This window comes from Neomonachus schauinslandi, chromosome 6, assembly GCF_002201575.2.
Source record: "Neomonachus schauinslandi chromosome 6, ASM220157v2, whole genome shotgun sequence".
Lineage (NCBI taxonomy): Eukaryota > Metazoa > Chordata > Mammalia > Carnivora > Phocidae > Neomonachus > Neomonachus schauinslandi.
The window spans coordinates 83,615,103-83,634,062 of record NC_058408.1 but is presented as its reverse complement, the minus strand read 5'-3'; the positions used below and the strand labels follow the sequence as shown (position 1 = coordinate 83,634,062).

The 18,960-nt window shown below is 42.4% G+C and overlaps 1 protein-coding gene across 1 annotated transcript in view; it reads right to left on the bottom strand.

Moving 5' to 3' along the window:
* PCNX2 (pecanex 2) overlaps positions 1-18,960 on the bottom strand; it is a 302,267-nt gene that overhangs the window by 215,811 nt on the left and 67,496 nt on the right. Inside the window, exons 10-12 of the mRNA XM_021696119.1 lie at positions 9,055-9,200; positions 1,842-1,995; positions 1,723-1,755 (exon numbers count right to left, since the gene is read on the bottom strand). Of these exons, the coding sequence (XP_021551794.1) occupies positions 1,723-1,755; positions 1,842-1,995; positions 9,055-9,200 (333 nt within the window). The remainder of the gene's footprint in view (positions 1-1,722; positions 1,756-1,841; positions 1,996-9,054; positions 9,201-18,960) is intronic.

Here is an 18,960-nt window from a genome sequence, read left to right as displayed (position 1 = left end):
TTTTCACATTTATAATCTGGAGATGGTGCATCCGCCTTCTCAATGCCCACCTGGCTCAGGCCATGGCAAGAGGAAACACTGTAGCTCCCGTATTTTCTCTTCCCACTAGAACTGTGAGCAAACTGGCAATCCAAATTGGGGGCTACTCTACTGAGAAACCTGTGTGAGCAAATTAATAAACACATGTCTGATTACGACAGTAAGAGAAGTCATTTCTAGATACTCCCTGACTGTGCACATGCTGGCTCACATACAGGGATAGCTGCTTGACCGGGCCCTTTAGGAGCTAGACCACTTGACGCACTGTACTCCAGTTTAGAGCAATGACAGAGGGGGGGCTGCTACCAGCCATGACAAATCCACGGGGATTGAGCAGTTGTCCTCACCATCACCTCTCCTAGCATGTTCTGCATTATTGCGGAAGGTACCTGCAGGAAATGAGTGTTTAATAGCATCTAACACCCCTCCCCCAAGTCACCCAAGAAAGCGGTGACACTGAAGTGCCATTACTAGAAAGGAGGTTTTATTTCCTGAAGCAGATGGAGGAGGATGCGGCATCCAGTGTGGGCTTGAGCAAAGAGACTTCAGAGCTCCCCATCTCTGCACACACCACCTAACCCAGATTTCTGATGATAATCACAACAATACATCTTAATACCCTAATTATGCTGCTTCTACTTATCTTGACATTCAGACTCTGGACTAAAAGAAGATGTATTATATGTAAACCAATTATGGGGAACAGAGGAATTTAACAAGATAGCAATGTATGCCATGTGATCGTCCAATTATAAGCCTTTCTTAATTACTATGAGCTAAACATGAGCTATCACAGATTTAAAAGCATTCCTAAATCCTGGATATGAATTTTTTAAAAGCACAATGGAGGGAAGATCAAGCTTTCTTTCTCTGGAAGGGTTTCGGCAGGGAGGGGCACAGCTCACCATAACAAAGGAAGGAAGGTCCTCAAAGAGCTGAGAAGTCCGCCAGGCAAGGGCTCGGCACAAAGGTGTGCAGTTGGGGTACCTGCAGGGACCGTGCCAGACCCCGTCCCCCAGCACCCCGCAGGGGCAGGGCAGCTGGGTCAGTGGAAACCATGCTCATAGAAGGACGCGGGAGCACCAACAGATCAGTATGGTGAGCCCAGAGGCTCCGCTCTAAGTTAGCCCAAAGTTATGTGGACGAAAAGTAACAATACTCTTGCAAAGGTGGAACAGGAGATCAGCTTCATGTAAAGAGCATAATGACTAGTGCTTACACAATGATGTTACCAGGAATGCTAGCTCCCGCTCACTCAGCAACATCTTATTCAATCCCTAGAGGCATTTTCATTATCCTTGTTGACATGCAGAGAAACAGAGACAGGGCAAGTACACATATCCTGCTCAGGGTCCAACATTCAGCGGAGGAACCGGGAAACAGAAGCAGGCAGTCTGACTGTAGAGACCAGTCGTCACCCCCTGGGCTACACGGTTGGCCCTGACGTGAGGCCAGTGGGATAGAAAAGACCCTCTGCATCCTGTTACCCCCCTTTGCCCCCCGACTACCACCCACACCACGCTCTCAGATCTAGCCCAAATCTGGCAATCATGCATTCATATTTCTATTTATATATTCACTATACGTACATTGATATATATTTTGCCTTTTGAATAGGTTTTGTTCCTCTATCTTTAACACAAGCAGACAAGATAAGCTACTTGCCCGTTATTTGAAACTTACGTGGATTGGCGAGGCGGGGTCAGGCTGAACGCTCTAGAACAGAAATCAGAGGTCTCTGTGTCATCATCTCATGATTTCAAGGGTACATTAGTGATGGTAAGAATTAGAGGTGGTCTTGCCTTTAACAGGGAATACTGGCAGCTGGCCATGACAAGGCAGAAGAGGAGCACCCACATGTCCTTGCAAAAGCCTTGGTTCAATGTCAGAAATCCGAGGAGGGAAACCAGGACAATGAGTAGAACTGCCAGCACATTTTCCTTGACATCTTCCGTTCTGTGTAAAATAAACAAATGAAAACAAAGGAGATAAAAGGTAAGCCTATTTCTAAAGATAATACCTGAACACAGTGACAGCAGAGTAGTCGCCTTAAGCATGCCTTTATATTTGGTAACAAAATTTTAAGGTTTCTTTTCCTTCTTTCCTTCTTTCCTTCTTTCCTTCTTTCCTTCCTTCCTTCCTTCCATTCTCCCTGTATTTTATAAGCAAAATCCATATTTTAACCCCAGTTTCCTATTATTGAAATAAATGAAATATAATTCCACTGAGTCTCCGTTATCACTAAACTGGGCCTCCTGGGGAAAACAGTTAACTATTCTGTCCGCTACGTGAAATGCGTTTCAGACAAAGAGCTGCGCTGGTTCCTTTCGATGGGGGGAGGGGAGGAAGTGCATTAACACCTGGCTAAAGCAGGAAATCCTTTCCAGATACAAGCTCTGCAGCCAGAATTTGCTTCCCAGTTTCCAGAGCCAGGAGAGCTCCAGCCAGAGAGCTAACGTGCAGAGGGTCTGACTGAGGTGTGTCATGACCACAGTCTCCCTGGGTGGTGTTCTCTAGAGGGACCTCTGGGCTCATCCAGAGAGGGGTGCTGTCACTGAGTGTGAAGGGAGACAAGTAAGGGAGCTTGAAGATGATGAGACAAAGGGATGAATGCTGGATCTTGGAGGCTAAGTAGGATGGGGAGGCAATGAGGATAGGAGAAGCTGCTAGATGAGAGCAAGTGGTTGGATCAAGTGCTCGGGATGGCTGGGCAACATTTGAGGTGGGATTATGACTTTAGAGGTGAAAGACTTCTATGGAAGGACAACATGCCGGGCATAGTGATGGGAGGAAGAGGCTGAAATGGAGTAAGGGAGTATGGTGTCGACTGCAAGTTCAGGAGCATAGATGGGTCATTCCCAAGAATTCTGAGCATATTTTTTGCCTCACCAATTTTTGCTCATGTACATACATTATTGTTAGGAAGGGATTATTGTCTACTTCATTCCTGGCAAGTGGGCACTTGTGAGCATTTTTTTGTAAATGAATAGACATTATTTTAAGAGCAGTTTCAGATTCACAGCAAAATTGAGGGAAAGTATAAAGAGTTCTCACATAGCCCCTCCCTGCAAACACACACACACACCCCCTGTCCCACCATTAACATCCCCCACCAGAGTGGTACATGTTATAATCAGCCAACTAACAGTGACACATCATTATCAACCGAAGTCCATACTCCGCATTATGGTTCATTCTTGGTGTAATACATTCTGTGGGTTTGGACAAATGTATGGTGAAATGTATCCACAATTATAGTAGCCTGCAGAGTATTTTTACTGCCCTAAATATCCTCTGTTCTGCCTATTCACCCCTGCCTTCCCCCAACTTCTGGCAGTCATGGATCTTTTTGCCATCTCCATAGATTTTCCTTGTCAGACTGTCAGATAATTGGAATCATACAGCAGGGAGCCTTTTCTGGTCAGTTTCTTTCACTTAGTAATATGCATTTAAGGTTTATTTGTGTCTTTTTTAATTAATTAATTTTTTTTAAAGATTTTATTTATTTATTTGACAGAGACAGCGAGAAAGGGAACACAAGCAGGGGGAGGGAGAGAGGGAGAAGCAGGCTTCCCACGGAGCAGGGAGCCCGACGCGGGCCTCGATCCCAGGAATCCGGGATCATGACCTGAGCCGAAGGCGGACGCTTTAACGACTGAGCCACCTAGGTGCCCCAATTTATTTATTTGAGAGAGTGTGAGAGATCGAGAGAGAGCAAGACAGAGCGAGCAAGGTGAGAAGCAGAGGGAGAAGCAGGCTCCCTGCTGAGCAGGGAGGCAAACACGGGGCTTGATCCTGGCACTCCAGGATCACGACCTGAGCTGGAAGACAGCCACTTAACCAACTGAGCCACGCAGGGGCCCCTCTTTGTGTCTTTATATGACTTGATAGCTCATTTCTTTTTATCGCTAAATACTATTTTACTATACGGACGTACCATGGTTTATCTATTCACCTATTAAAGTACATCTTGCTTTGTTTCTAAATTTTGACAACTATGAATAAAACTTCTATAAACATCCACGTGCAGGGTTTTGTGTTAACCTAAGTTTTTAATTCATTTGCACCATGGAGCATAATTGCTGGGTCATATGGTAAGAGTATGTTCGGTTTTGTAAGAAACCACCAAGTTATCTCCCAAAATGGCTTTACCATTTTGCATTCCCACTAATGATGAATGGGAGTTCCTGCTGCTCCATACCGTTGCCCACATTTGGTGCTGTCAGTGTTTTGGATTTGGCCATTCCAATAGGTGTGTGTATCTCACTGTTGTTTTCATTTGCAATTCCCCAATGATGATGTGGAGTATCATTACATATGCTTACTTGCCATCTGTATATCTTCTTTGGTGAGGTGTCTGTTCATATCTTTTTCCTATTTTTTAATCAGGCAATTGAGATGTACAGAATCAAGATGCATAGAAATGTGAAGAACTCAGATATTATGATGCTCAAGCTGAAAGTTAAAAAAAAATTTCTGGGGGGGGATCAAAATATATTTGGTAAAAAGGAAAATTTATGGGTTTTGTTTGTTTGTCTTCCACTATGCACTTCTTACAGAGCTAAATATATTTTTTTAGCTCAGGTCCATAAAATTCTTTATATGACATAACATTTTGATGTATACTTAAAAATATCTAAAGGCTTAGGAACTTTTAAAAAAAACAAAAATTTCAATTAAATGAACAGACTTTTTTCCTATTTAGGGGGAAAAATAACATTCCTGAAAAATATTTTTCCCCAGATCCTCCTCCAGCAGGACTCCATTCCTCTGCCCCAGCCCCCCATCATTCCACTCCCAAGGCTCCTCATGCATCTCTATTTAAATACCAGGTGAAAAAGTTTACTCACTGGGCAAGGAGTGTCATGATTAAGGCTGTACTTTAGAAAGATTTATCTGGCAGAGGTTCACAAGATGCACTAAAGGGGAAACAGCAGAGCGAGGATAAACAACACTCCAGGGGAGAAGTAATGAGGGTCTGGAAGAGGGTCAAGGTTGGGAGGCTGGAAAGGCAATGTGACTTTGAGACACAATACAGACCAGAGGGGAAAGGACTTTGAACGGACTGTGTACAGTGAAGGATTGACTGAAAGAATAAAGATGATTTCAAGATTTCAGTCTGGGGAAGAAAGGATCATGGCAGAGTCAATGGCAGAAGTTGGGAAGGGGAGCTGGTTTGCAAAGGGACATTGATTTGTTTGTTCATGCAAGACTGCTTGGCACCGCTCTAGATACTTGGAATACATCAGTGAACGAAACTTCTGGAACTTTCTTTCCAGTAGGCAGTGGCATAAAATATGTAATATGCACACAAAAAAAGTATATTATATAGCATTTGGAGATGATTAGTGCAATCAAAAAATAAAATAGAACAAGGTGAGAAGAAGTACGAGCATCTGAGTAGGGCTCTGTCATAATTTTCAGCAGGGAGGTCAGGCTAAGCCCCACGGAGAAGGGTCACTTCTCAAGTGTGCCCCACCTGGGGATTCCTACATGAAGGGGTCAGGAGGCACAGGTTACCTGCCGAGGTGATTATGGTATGAAGGAGTAACCAGCAAGACAGGAGGAAAACCAAGAGGGGGCTGAGTCCTGGAAGCCAGGAGAGGAAAAGCATACCAAGGAGGAGAATCGACTCTGTCAGAGGCTGCACATGGGTCTCGTAAAATAACGGCAGAATGGTGAGGTCAACAGTGACCTTGACATGGGCAGGCTTGGAGTCTGTCCAGGGAGTGAATGGAATGGGCTTATGAGAGAATGGGAAAGAGAGACCGCAAATGAGCACAGGCAGCTCTTCACGAGTTCTGCCGCAAAAGAGCACAGAGAAACCAGACAGTGGCTGGTGGGAGAGTGGGTCAAGAGGACTTCTAAGGATGGGAGAATGAGAGCATGTTCTCAAGATGACGACGATGACCACGAGATCATTCGAGGAGCAGGAACGCTTTTCCCCACAGCTTGTCACGTGGCTGACTTGTCCTTCTCTCGTTTCTATCTCCGTCTGCGTGCGTCACCTCAGAAAAGGCTTCTGCAACCCCCTGTTCTGAGTGTCCCTTCGTTCCCAAATTTCTCTACCTCAGGCCTTTGTGTGTGTCTTTCATGTGTCTCCCTCGTGTGGCAGAATTCAAGGGTAGGATGCTAATCCTCAGTACCCAGTGCAGAGGAGCCTCGCACGGAGCAGGTGCTTGGCGTTTGGGGCTTTTTAATTTGTTGAATGAATGAACAAAGGAATGAAATGATGCTCAGATGGGCAGCTTTTTCTTTTAGAGGCCAATCCGGAGAACTAGATAAATGAAAATAAAACCTATGTGTTTTGCAAGATGAGGTAATAGCAGAATAAAAAATAAGAGAAAATGAAGGAGGGGCGCCTGGGTGGCTCAGTCCATTAAGCGTCCAACTCTTGATTTCGGCTCAGGTCATGATCTCAGGGTCCTGGAGTTGAGCCCCACGTCAGCTCTGCACTTAGCAGGGAGTCTGCTTGAGATTCTCGCTCTCCCTCTGCCCCTCCCTGCCGTGCGCTGTCTCTCTAAAATGAATAAATAGATCTTTTTTTAAAAAGGGAGAGAGAAAATAAAGGAGCATAAGGACAAGTCCAAAAATATATGAGGAGAATGAATGCCGAACCGAAAGCAAACTGTAAAGTCTGCAATTATAAGAACCATGAAGGTATGATCAGAGAAGGAAGTATTTTCAAGGAAGATCAGCCTGAATTCCAGAGTAAAGTTGAAAATTATCAAGCAGAAGGCCTTAAGCTATGGGAGTTTATAGCGATGATTAGCTCAATTTTGGTGCCTGTAATTCACCAATTTCTTCTACTTCCTGCCCAACCCTTACTGTTTGTTTTTTATTATGCATACTTTTCCTTTATAAACCTTAATTTGGCAATTCAAGTTCATTAATACATGTGGAGCTTTAAATACAAATGTCCCCCAATGAATATCAAAGGTAATTTATTTATGCCTTTTGAAATTTTACTATTAGAGTAAAAAAATGTAAAATTTATTGTGTAAATTCCTGTTTTCTTAAACAGACCTTTCCGATCATCACTGTCCTAACTAAGAAGGTGAGCTAGGGAGGTGTGCCATAATACAGCCCGACATTGTCCTCAAGGCCAGGCTGAAGGGCTGACTTCTCATGCTTGGAATCTGTATTTTTACAAAGCTCCCAGGTGATTCTGATCCACAGCCGTGTTTGGGAAAAACACTCTCCTTGCAAAAGTCCCAAGCTGCTAGGTTTTTCCAGGTTAGTGTTTGGGTTTTTCTTCCTCTGTCCTTGCTGTTAGCTCAGGGTTCATGCTGTCTTATTTCCCCTGTTAATTGGCCATGAACTGGAAAACCAGATCCCCTCATGTGCTAATAGATGCCTGAAACTCAGCTTATATGGGCTCTGAAGATGGGGTGATTTCTTGAATTAAGGGCCTAAATTTTAGTGTCTGCACTTGACAAAAGCTACTTTGGCTGCCCTGATTTCATTTTATTTTTATTTATTTTTCTTCTTTCTGGGTTCTGGGATAATTCCAGGTCATAATAACAATAACAGCATTTAAAGAACACTTTCTATGGCTAACTTGATTTAATCCTTGAAATCTCTCCCTATATAGATTATCCCCATTTAACAGACAGGAAACTGAGGCACAGGGAGGTTTCACACCCATCCTTAGATCACAGCACTAGTAAGTGTTGGGCACTGGGCCTGATCCCCAGGGTCTTTCCACACCAGTTGAGGGACCCATGAGTAAGGGAGTGGTGCTGTCTCCACACATCCCCGAACACTGCCTTGAAACCCAGCGTGACCTGCAACAGAAGTGATTAAAACTATTAAACTCTAAACTTTTAAAAACTGCAATAATCTTCATCAATCTTTCTTAGACCTTAATTAAATTATCAGTTAATGTGTTGCCACTGAGTGGATTTAAGTAACACGCCTAGAAATCTGTAGAAATATTTGTTTCTAATTGAAGGGTTAACACAAGGTAATCCAACTTTCAAGAATTCCTTTTTAACAGAAAATAAAATTAATATTTCAGGAAAAAAAACCTGCCTCATCTAACAGGATGTATTATCTTGGACTAGTTCAGTTACGTTTGAAATGTTCGTCTTGAGTGTGCGCCCCTGGGGTGACATAGCGTTGTTAGAAAAACCATTAGAACTCCATTCCCTGACTTGTGGGTCCTGAAATTTACTATTGTAATTTTGCATGACTATAGTTTTTTAGTGTATGATCACACCATTTAAGACATTACTATAACAAGTAGTCACTGGGGGACCCACTACAGCAAGGCAGGGAATCAGCCTTCCCACTGCCCCCACTGGCTGGCATTTAACCGTGAAACTCTGCATTGGCTGATGATGGTGTCAGTAAAGGCATCTTGGATTTTCAAACCAACACTCCCATCAGAACTGCATGGCCCCTGAAGATCAAAATCCTGTCCTTTGTATACCGTGAGATGGGGGTGGGGGGTGGGGGCAGAGGTGCAAATGGGAAGACTCTGACCTGGCCCCATCTCCACCATGCCTTAACTAACTGGACCCTCTCCTATCTCCCTCCCCATCCACTGACTACTTCTCCAACCCCACACTGGATCAATGGAAAGAAGAGGCGAGAAATAGTAAAAGGGTTTAAAAGGAAAGACTAACATTCCAACTGGTGGATCTCTTCATTTGCCCTTGTCCCCCCCTCATCCCCGCCCCCCGTCCACATCCAGTCGGCCAGGCTCTGTGCTACCCATGGAACCTCAAGCCTTCCTACGAAAATGTGGGAAGCCACGAGGAGACCAATGCATGACCCCATGCACAGGGCTAACCTTAAGTCTAAACCATGTTCCCCAATTCTCATATCTCCCACTGTCCAGTTGTCAGGATCTCACCGCTTCGCCTTTGGGTTTGCAGCACAAAAGGTATACGTCTTGAAAACGTTCCAGAGAACGCGAGCAAGTGGTAATTTCTTTTTACAAGCATGTGAGTGCACTCTTATGACCCCATCGTGTCTTTCATCCATGCATTTGTGTGCTCAGCGGCTTACCGATCAAGTAACGCCAACAAGGTAAGTCGATCGTACCAGACTTTAATCCACTTGCCAGGGAAAATGATAAACTTGTAAAACTGCTCTCGGTTAAATTTTCCTTGTGTTGAAGAACATGACGAGTCTTCCAGATCCTGACTCAGATGCTTTTAGGTACCAAAAGAAACAACAGAGAAAGGGTTTCATACTGACATGTTATTATCATAAATATACCTCATAATAACAGAAGTACAAAAAGCAGATGTTTCAATTCTGAAACGTAAACCAACATATTTCATAAAAATGGGTACTCTCAGAGAAAGATAATGATCAACAAAAAGAGTCTTTCTTACCAACACACTTCAATTCCATTATAATGTACCATTAAATTTACTCCTATCAAAACACTGCTGTTAATTAAGGCCAAGAAACTGCCGTGAAAATAATTCTCATAAAAGATCAGAATTCAACAAAAGATCTGAAACGGCTTAATTTTTGAAAGATATGTTATTTAATGTAATGTTGAAATAAATATTTAAATTTTACCAAGAGTAAAAAGATTTTCATCGCCAATTTTGTAGGTCATTGGTGAGGCCTGATACAAGAAACACTGACCTATCTGTAGAAAAAAAAATCTAAACCAATAAAACAAATGGGAAACAAAAGAGAAAATTTAATTCCAGGTTTAAAATGTATTAGCCGAGGGGGGAAAGATGGCGGAGGAGTAGGGGACCCTATTTCAACTGGTCCCCGGAATTGAGCTGGATATCTACCAGACCACTCTGAGCACACACGAAACCAGCCTGAGATGTAAGAAGATCTGGATCTCTACAAACAGAATATCGCAGGCGGTTGATTTTGAGGTACAAAGGGGGGAGCCGTGATTCCGCGGGCAGATATCGGAGGATAAACGGCAGCGGGAGGGAGCCTGGCCGTGGGGATCCTACACCGCTTGTGAGTGACAGCCTCACGCGATGCGGATGGGCACACACTCGCAGACCAGTAGCGGTGGGGAAAGGACTTTAGGGCAGCCCCCGGGACGGAAACCCAGAGCTGCGGGGTCGCACGCACGAGAACTGCAGCCCCCGGGATGGAAACCTGGAGCGCCAGGGTCGCGCAGGTGAATTGCAGCCCCCGGGATGGAAACCGAAGCAGCGGAGTCACACTGGCGCGAACTGGGAGCGGCTGGCGGTTTTAGAAGCACAAAGAGCAGAGACGTGCCCCGACCTGGAGGCAGGACTGGGAGCACTGCGGAGGGGCGCACAACCCAGGATGCTGGAGTCTATAGCAGCACAGACAGAAACGGAGATGGTGTGGCCTGGAGAGCTCACTGAAGAACAGACTGTGGTCTCTCTGCTCTGAGGCAGAGGGTTGGAAACGGTCTCTTCTGCTCTGACTCGAGGAAGAGACGCGGAAAGCCACCGGGGAAAGGCACCAGAGAACAAAAGCCCCAAAAACTGACTCTCACTGAGCCCATGCCCCACCACAGGGGTGCAGTGCAACTCCGCCCAAACAGGGTTGCCTGAGTAACAGCATGGCAGGCCCCTCCCGCAGAAGACAGCCTGGGAAAACAAGAGGCCAGCAACCCTAAGGTCCCAAGAAACAGGTGCATCTTGCTTGGGTTCTGGTCAATAATTTGGACTCTATACATTCCCTCAAACACCCATCAACAGAATGACTAGGAGGAGGAGCCCCCAAAACAGAAAAGACTCAGAGATTATGACTTATGCTGCAGATTTACAAATGGATGCAGATATAAACAAGATGTCAGAGATGGAATTCAGGCTAGCAATTGTGAAGACAATGGCTAGAATGGAGAAATCAATTAATGGCAACATAGAGTCTCTAAGGGCAGAAATAAAAGGGGAATTGGCAGAACTTAGAAATGCTATCAGTCGGGGCGCCTGGGTGGCTCAGTTGGTTGAGCGACTGCCTTCGGCTCAGGTCATGATCCTGGAGTCCCGGGATCGAGTCCCGCATCGGGCTCCCTGCTCGGCGGGGGGTCTGCTTCTCCCTCTGGCCCTCCCCCCTCTCATGTGCTCTCTCTCTCATTCTCTCTGTCTCAAATAAATAAATAAAAAATTTAAAAAAAAAAAAAAAAAAAAAAAATAAAAAAAATAAGAAATGCTATCAGTGAGATCCAATCCAATCTAGATAATCTAACAGCTAGGGTAACTGAGACAGAAGAGAGAATAAGCGACCTGGAAGACAATATAATAGATAAAAAGGGAAAAGAGGAGGCCAGGGAAAAACAACTCAGAATCCATGAAAATAGAATCAGAGAAATAAGTGACACCATGAAGCGTTCCAATGTCAGAATAATTGGAATCCCGGAGGGAGTGGAGAGAGAGAGAGGACTAGAAGATGTATTTGAGCAAATTGTAGCTGAGAACTTTCCTAATCTGGAGAATGAAACAAACATTCGAGTCCTAGAGGCAGAGAGGACCCCTCCTAAGATCAAGGAAAACAGGCCAACACCCTGGCATGTAATAGTAAAACTTGCAAATCTTAGAACCAAGGAAACCATCTTAAGGGCAGTTAGGGGGAAGAGATTCCTTACGTACAGAGGGAGGAACATCAGAATAATGTCAGACCTATCCACAGAGACCTGGCAAGCCAGAAAGGCCTGGAAAGACATATTCAGGGTACTAAATGAGAAGAACGTGCAGCCAAGAATACTTTATCCGGCAAGGCTTTCATTTAGAATGGATGGAGAGATGCAGAGCTTCCACGACCGGCAGAAGCTGAAAGAATATGTGACCACTAAGCCGGCCCTGCAAGAAATATTAAGGGGGGTTCAATAAAAGGAGACAGACCCCAAGAGTGATATACAACAGAAATTTACAGGGACAATCTATAAAAACAACATCTTCACAGGCAACATGATGACAATTAATTCATATCTTTCAATAATCACTCTCAACGTGAATGGCCTAAACGCTCCCATAAAACAGCACAGGGTTGCAGATTGGATAAAAAGACAGGACCCATCCATATGCTGTCTACAAGAGACTCATTTTGAACCTAAAGATACATCCAGACTGAAAGTGAAGGGATGGAGATCCATCTTCCATGCCAGCAGACCTCAAAAGAAAGCTGGGGTAGCAATTCTTATATCAGACAAATTAGATTTTAAACTAAAATCTGTAATAAGAGACACAGAAGGACACTATATCATTCTTAAAGGGTCTATCCAACAAGAAGATCTAACAATTGTAAATATCTATGCCCCCAACATGGGAGCAGTCATCTATATAAGCCAACTGTTAACCAAAATAAAGAGTCATATTGATAACAATATGTTAATTGTAGGAGACCTCAGTACTCCACTCTCAGCAATGGGCAGATCATCTAAGCAGAAAATCAACAAGGAAACAAGAGCTTTGAATGATACATTGGACCAGATGGACCTCATAGATATTTACAGAACATTCCACCCTAAAACAACAGAATACTCATTCTTCTCGAGCACACATGGAACTTTCTCCAGAATAGACCATATACTGGGTCACAAATCAGGTCTCAACCGATACCAAAAGATTGAGATTATTCCCTGCATATTCTCAGACCACAATGCTCTAAAACTGGAACTCAATCACAAGAAAAACTTTGCCAGAAATTCAAACACTTGGAAGCTAAAGACCACTCTGCTCGAGAATGTTTGGGTCAACCAAGAAATCAAAGAATAACTTAAACAATTCATGGAAATCAATGAGAACGAAAACACATCAGTCCAAAACCTATGGGATACTGCAAAGGCGGTCCTAAGGGGGAAAGACATAGCCATCCAAGCCTCACTCAAAAAAATAGAAAAATCCCGAATTCACCAACTAACTCTACACCTTAAAGAACTAGAGAAAAAGCAACAAACAATGCCTAAGCCACGCATTAGAAGAGAAATAATTAAAATTAGAGCAGAGATCAATGAATTAGAAACCAGAAACACAGTAGATCAGATCAATGAAACTAGAAGTTGGTTCTTTGAAAGAATTAATAAGATTGATAAACCACTGGGCAGACTTATCCAAAAGAAGAGAGAAAGGACCCAAATTAATAAAATTATGAATGAAAGGGGAGAAATCACGACTAACACCAAGGAAATAGAAACAATTATTAGAAATTACTATCAACAACTATATGCCAATAAACTGAGCAATCTGGATGAAATGGAGGCCTTCCTGGAAACCTATAAGCTGCCAAGACTGAAACAGGAAGAAATTGACAACCTGAGTAGGCCAATAACCAGTAACGAGATTGAAGCAGTGATCAAAAACCTCCCAAAAAACAAGAGTCCAGGGCCTGATGGATTCCCTGGGGAATTCTACCAAACATTCAAAGAAGAAATAATACCTGTTCTACTGAAGCTGTTTCAAAAAATAGAAACAGAAGGAAAACCTGCAAACTCATTCTATGAGGCCAGCATTACCTTAATCCCCAAACCAAGCAAAGACCCCATCAAAAAGGAGAATTTCAGACCAATATCCCTGATGAATATGGATTCCAAAATCCTCAACAAAATCCTAGCTAATAGTATCCAACAACACATTAAAAGGATCATCCACCACGACCAAGTGGGATTTATCCCCGGGATGCAAGGGTGGTTCAATGTTCGCAAATCAATCAATGTGATAGAACACATTAATAAGAGGAGAGAGAAGAACCATATGGTCCTCTCAATTGATGCAGAAAAAGCATTTAACAAAATACAACACCCTTTCCTGATTAAAACTCTCCAGAGTATAGGGATAGAGGGAACATTCCTCAAGCTCGTAAAATCCATCTATGAAAAACCCACAGCGAATATCATCCTCAATGGGGAAAAGCTGAGAGCCTTTCCCTTAAGATCAGGAACACGTCAAGGGTGCCCACTCTCACCACTGTTGTTCAACATAGTACTAGAAGTCCTAGCAACAGCAATCAGAGAACAAACAGAAATAAAAGGTATTCAAATTGGCAAAGAAGAAGTCAAACTCTCTCTTTTTGCAGACGACATGATACTTTATGTGGAAAACCCAAAAGACTCCACCCCCAAATTACTACAACTCATCCAGCAATTCAGTAATGTGGCAGGACACAAAATCAATGCACAGAAATCAGTTGCTTCCTTATACACAAACAACGCAACTGTAGAAAGAGAAATTAGAGAAACGATCCCATTTACAATAGCACCAAAAACCATAAGATACCTCGGAATAAACCTAACCAAAGAGGTAAAGGATCTATACTCTAGGAACTACAAAACACTCATGAAAGAAATTGAAGAAGACACAAAAAGATGGAAAAATATTCCATGCTCATGGATCAGAAGAATAAACATTGTTAAAATGTCTATGCTACCCAGAGCAATCTATACCTTCAATGCCATCGCAATCAAAATTCCACTGACATTTTTCAAAGTGCTGGAACAAACGATCCTAAAATTTGTATGGAATCAGAAAAGACCCCGAATCTCCAAGGAAATGTTTAAAAAAAAAACAAAGCTGGGGGCATCACATTGCCCGATTTCAAGCTATATTACAAAGCTGTGATCACCAAGACAGCATGGTACTGGCACAAAAACAGACATACAGACCAATGGAACAGAATAGAGAACCCAGATATGGACCCTCAACTCTATGGTCAAATAATCTTTGACAAAGCAGGAAAAAACATGCAATGGAAAAAAGACAGTCTCTTCAATAAATGGTGCTGGGAAAATTGGACAGCCCCATGCAGAAGAATGAAACTCGACCATTCTGTAACACCATTCACAAAGATAAACTCAAAGTGGATGAAAGACCTCAATGTGAGACAGGACTCCATCAAAATCCTAGAGGAGAACATAGGCAATAACTCTTTGACATCACCCACAGCAACTTCTTTCAAGATACATCTCCAAAAGCTAGTGAAACAAAAGCAAAAATGAATTTTTGGGACTTCATCAAGATAAAAAGCTTCTGCACAGCAAAGGAAACAGTCAACAAAACAAAGAGGCAACCCACAGAATGGGAGAACATATTTGCAAATGACGCTACAGATAAAGGGCTGGTATCCAAGATCTATAAAGAACTTCTCAAACTCAACACCCAAAAAACAAATAATCAAGTCACAAAGTGGGCAGAAGATACGAAAAGACACTTCTCTGAAGAAGACATACAAATGGCTAACAGACACATGAAAAAATGTTCATCATCATTAGCCATCAGGGAAATCCAAATCAAAACCACACTGAGATACCACCTTACACCAGTTAGAATGGCCAAAATGGACAGGGAAAGAAACAACAAATGTTGGAGAGGTTGTGGAGAAAGGGGAACCCTCTTACGCTGTTGGTGGTAATGCAAGTTGGTACAGCCACTTTGGAAAACAGTGTGGAGGTTCCTCAAAAAATTAAAAATAGAGCTATCCTATGACCCAGCAATTGCACTCCTGGGTATTTACCCCAAAGACACAGATGTAGTAAAAAGAAGGGCCATATGCACCGCAATGTTCATAGCAATGTCCGCAATAGCCAAACTGTGGAAAGAGCCGAGATGCCCTTCAACAGACGAATGGGTAAAGAAGATGTGGTCCATATATACAATGGAATATTACTCAGCCATCAGAAAAGATGAATACCCAACTTTTACATCAACATGGCTGGGTCTGGAGGAGATTATGCTAAGTGAAATAAGTCAAGCAGAGAAAGTCAATTATCATATGGTTTCACTTATTTATGGAACATAAGGAATAACATGGAGGACATTAGGAGAAGGAAGGGAAAAATGAAGGGGGGGAATTGGAGGGAGAGATGAACCATGAGAGACTATGGACCTGAGAAACAAACAGGGTTTTAGAGGGGAGGGGGGATTGGTTAGCCCAGTGATGGGTATTAAGGAGGGCACGTACTGCATGGAGCACTGGGTGTTATACGAAAACAATGGATCGTGGAACACCACATCAAAAACTAATGATGTATTATTGTATGGTGACTAACATAACATAATAAAATTTAAAAAAATTAAAAATTAAAAAAAATTTTAAAAAATTAAAAATAAAAAATAAAATGTATTAGCCCCAAATTCATCTCCAGATGGCTCTAATCTTGTGGGGAAGAATTTAATTTTGAAAAAAAAAATAGTCTTCATGGATTTGTCTAACATTCATAATGAGTAACTCTTAGGAGCCTGGCACAAGGTTGGGCACAGGAATATAAGGAAGAATATGGCAGACGCAGTCCGTGGCGTCCTCCTGCCTGTAAGAAAACACCCCTTGGACATCCAACAGTCACGCAAACTCAAAACCAGACACTGAATGCACACCAGGGTCAGCACTGCACATATAAAACAAGAGCTGGACTCCCCACCAGAAAAGCAGAGGGGAGGCAGCACTTGATGAGGTGAAGCTGAGAGATCTGCAGGACAGCAAGGAGGAAGAAAAACTTGTGAGGGCAAAAATCAAAATTTATTTCCTCTGACACCTGATACCGCCTCTGAAACATAAGCAGTGAAAGCAGCCTGTCACGATGGCATTTCCCGGGACTACACTTGCAATTAAATATCGGTTTATAGTTGTCTCATTTATTCATGAGCAAGGAGGAATAAAATGTTCCATATTTCTAAATTTCTCAGAAAACTAAAGATTAGGCCCTTCAAATCTAATGAATTCAATATTGACCTCTGTCATAACCATCTTCAAAAAATATGCGGTTTTCCCTTCTTGTGCTGTTAAATAGAACCCATAGGGCACACCTGCACACCTTCTCATCGTCTAGCTCAGGCGCATTCCGTGCTCATCCTGCCATATCATCAGTGAAAGCCCAAGACTCTGGGGTACCTTGGGGTATTGTTCCCTACATTGAATAACACTAGGTACCATGCTTTTTTAAAATACAGTTTTATTAAATATGGAGTCAATGCAAATACACATCTTTTAAATGTATGTAGGGTATTAAAAAAAAAAAAAACCCAATTCAGTGACTAGCTGTGTGGCCATCACCCAGTATAAGAAAAAAAGCCTCCCCATTAGCATAGAAATTCCCTGTGGGCCACTGCTGGGTCCCATCCTTTTCCCTTTTCCTTCAGGGATCATCACTGTCCTGAATGATGTGTTGATAAACACATCCTTCTCTTCTCTTTGGCTTTACGATACTTATATCCACAACTTCCATACTGTTTAGCTTTATGTTTTTGAACTTTGCAGATAGGACATCACAGCATATGTATCCTTTTGCAACTTGCTTTTTCCCTCCGTTCCATATTATCTTCCTGAGACTTATCTGTGCTGTTTTACAGCTGTAGCATCCATTTTCACAGAATAATGTTCCATTACGTGGACATGCAAAATTTGCTTATGCATTTTACTGTTGGATATTTAGGGTCTTTTTTTTTTTTTTTAAGCAATACACTGCTATGGACATTCTTGGGAATGTCTCCTGGTACATAGGTGCAAGGATTCTATAGAACATAGACCTAACATACATTTAGAAATGGAATTGCTAAGAATGCAAATGTTCAACTGTACCACACGTTCAACTTTACTAGGAAACAAATGGACTTTTCCAGAAAATGCACAATCTATCACAAATGCAATTACTGGGTATGGGGGAATGTTCAATTTACTAGGAAACACTTTGGAAAAATAAGATTTCTAAACTGATTCTACCAGTTTATACTCCCACCCACAGCAGGTAAATGTCGCGCTGCTCCACATCCTCACGTCACCATGTGATAGCATCAGGTAATTTTTGATTTTGGCTAATCTGCCATATAAAATATTTCAGTTTTATTCTAATTTGCATTTCCTTCATTACTAATGGAGTTGAGCATCTTTGTCCACTTTTAGTTTTCTTCGTGAAATCATTTGTCCTTTTCTCCGTTGGGTTGCTTGTTTGTCTTTCATTAGTTATACGTGTCTATGTGCATGTGTGTGTATCTGTACATATATGCACATATATGATCAAGACCTTTATTAATGATATGTTAGATATTTTCACCGTTTATGGCTTGTTTTTTCACTTTCCTTATGGCATTATTGATAAATTGGTGTTCTTAATTTAAGCGAAATATAATTTATCCATTTTCTCCTATAAAGTGCAAAAGTTTTGCACTTTCTGTGCCTTGTTTATCAAATCCCTTTCTACCCCAGACTTGTAAGGATATTTGATTATATCATTTTACTTAAAGTTATATACTTTTGCCTTTCATATTTATGTTATTGGTCTACCAAGGCTCTGTTCATGATATAAGGGTCCATTTTCTTTCCCATAAAGAAAACTATTGTCCCAGTGCCATTTATTAAACTGTTCATCCTTGGGGCACCTGGGTGGCTCAGTCAGTTAAGTGCCTTCCTTTGGCTCAGGTCATGATCCCAGGGTCCTGGGATGGAGCCCCATGTTGGGCTCCCTGCTCAGCGGGAAGTGTGCTTCTCCCTCTCCCTCTGCTGCTCATCCCTTCTCATGCTCTCTCTCTCAAATAAATAAAAAATCTTTAAAAGAAATAAAAAATAAAATGTTCATCCTTTCCTCATCAGTTTGCCAGGACACGAATGCCTATATCGGTGTGTCATCTTAAACTTTAAATTTTATTTATTTATTTTAAAGATTTTATTTATTTATTTGAGATAGAGAATGAGGTAGAGAGAGAGCATGAGAGGGGGGAGGGTCAGAGGGAGAAGCAGACTCCCTGCTGAGCAGGGAGCCCAATGCGGGACTCGATCCAGGGACTCCAGGATCGTGACCTGAGCCGAAGGCAGTCGCTTAACCAACTGAACCACCCAGGCACCCAAACTTTAAATTTTAAATTGTTTTTGCTATGTCGCTCTTCCTTCATCTCCTCTGGAACTCTGACAAGGAGTACGATAACCCTTCTGGCCCAGAGCTCCATCCTTCTTAACCTTCTTCCCTCTTTTCCTCTCTATCTCTCCATGCTACAGCTAAATAATTTGTTCAAATCTGTCTCTGCTGTTATG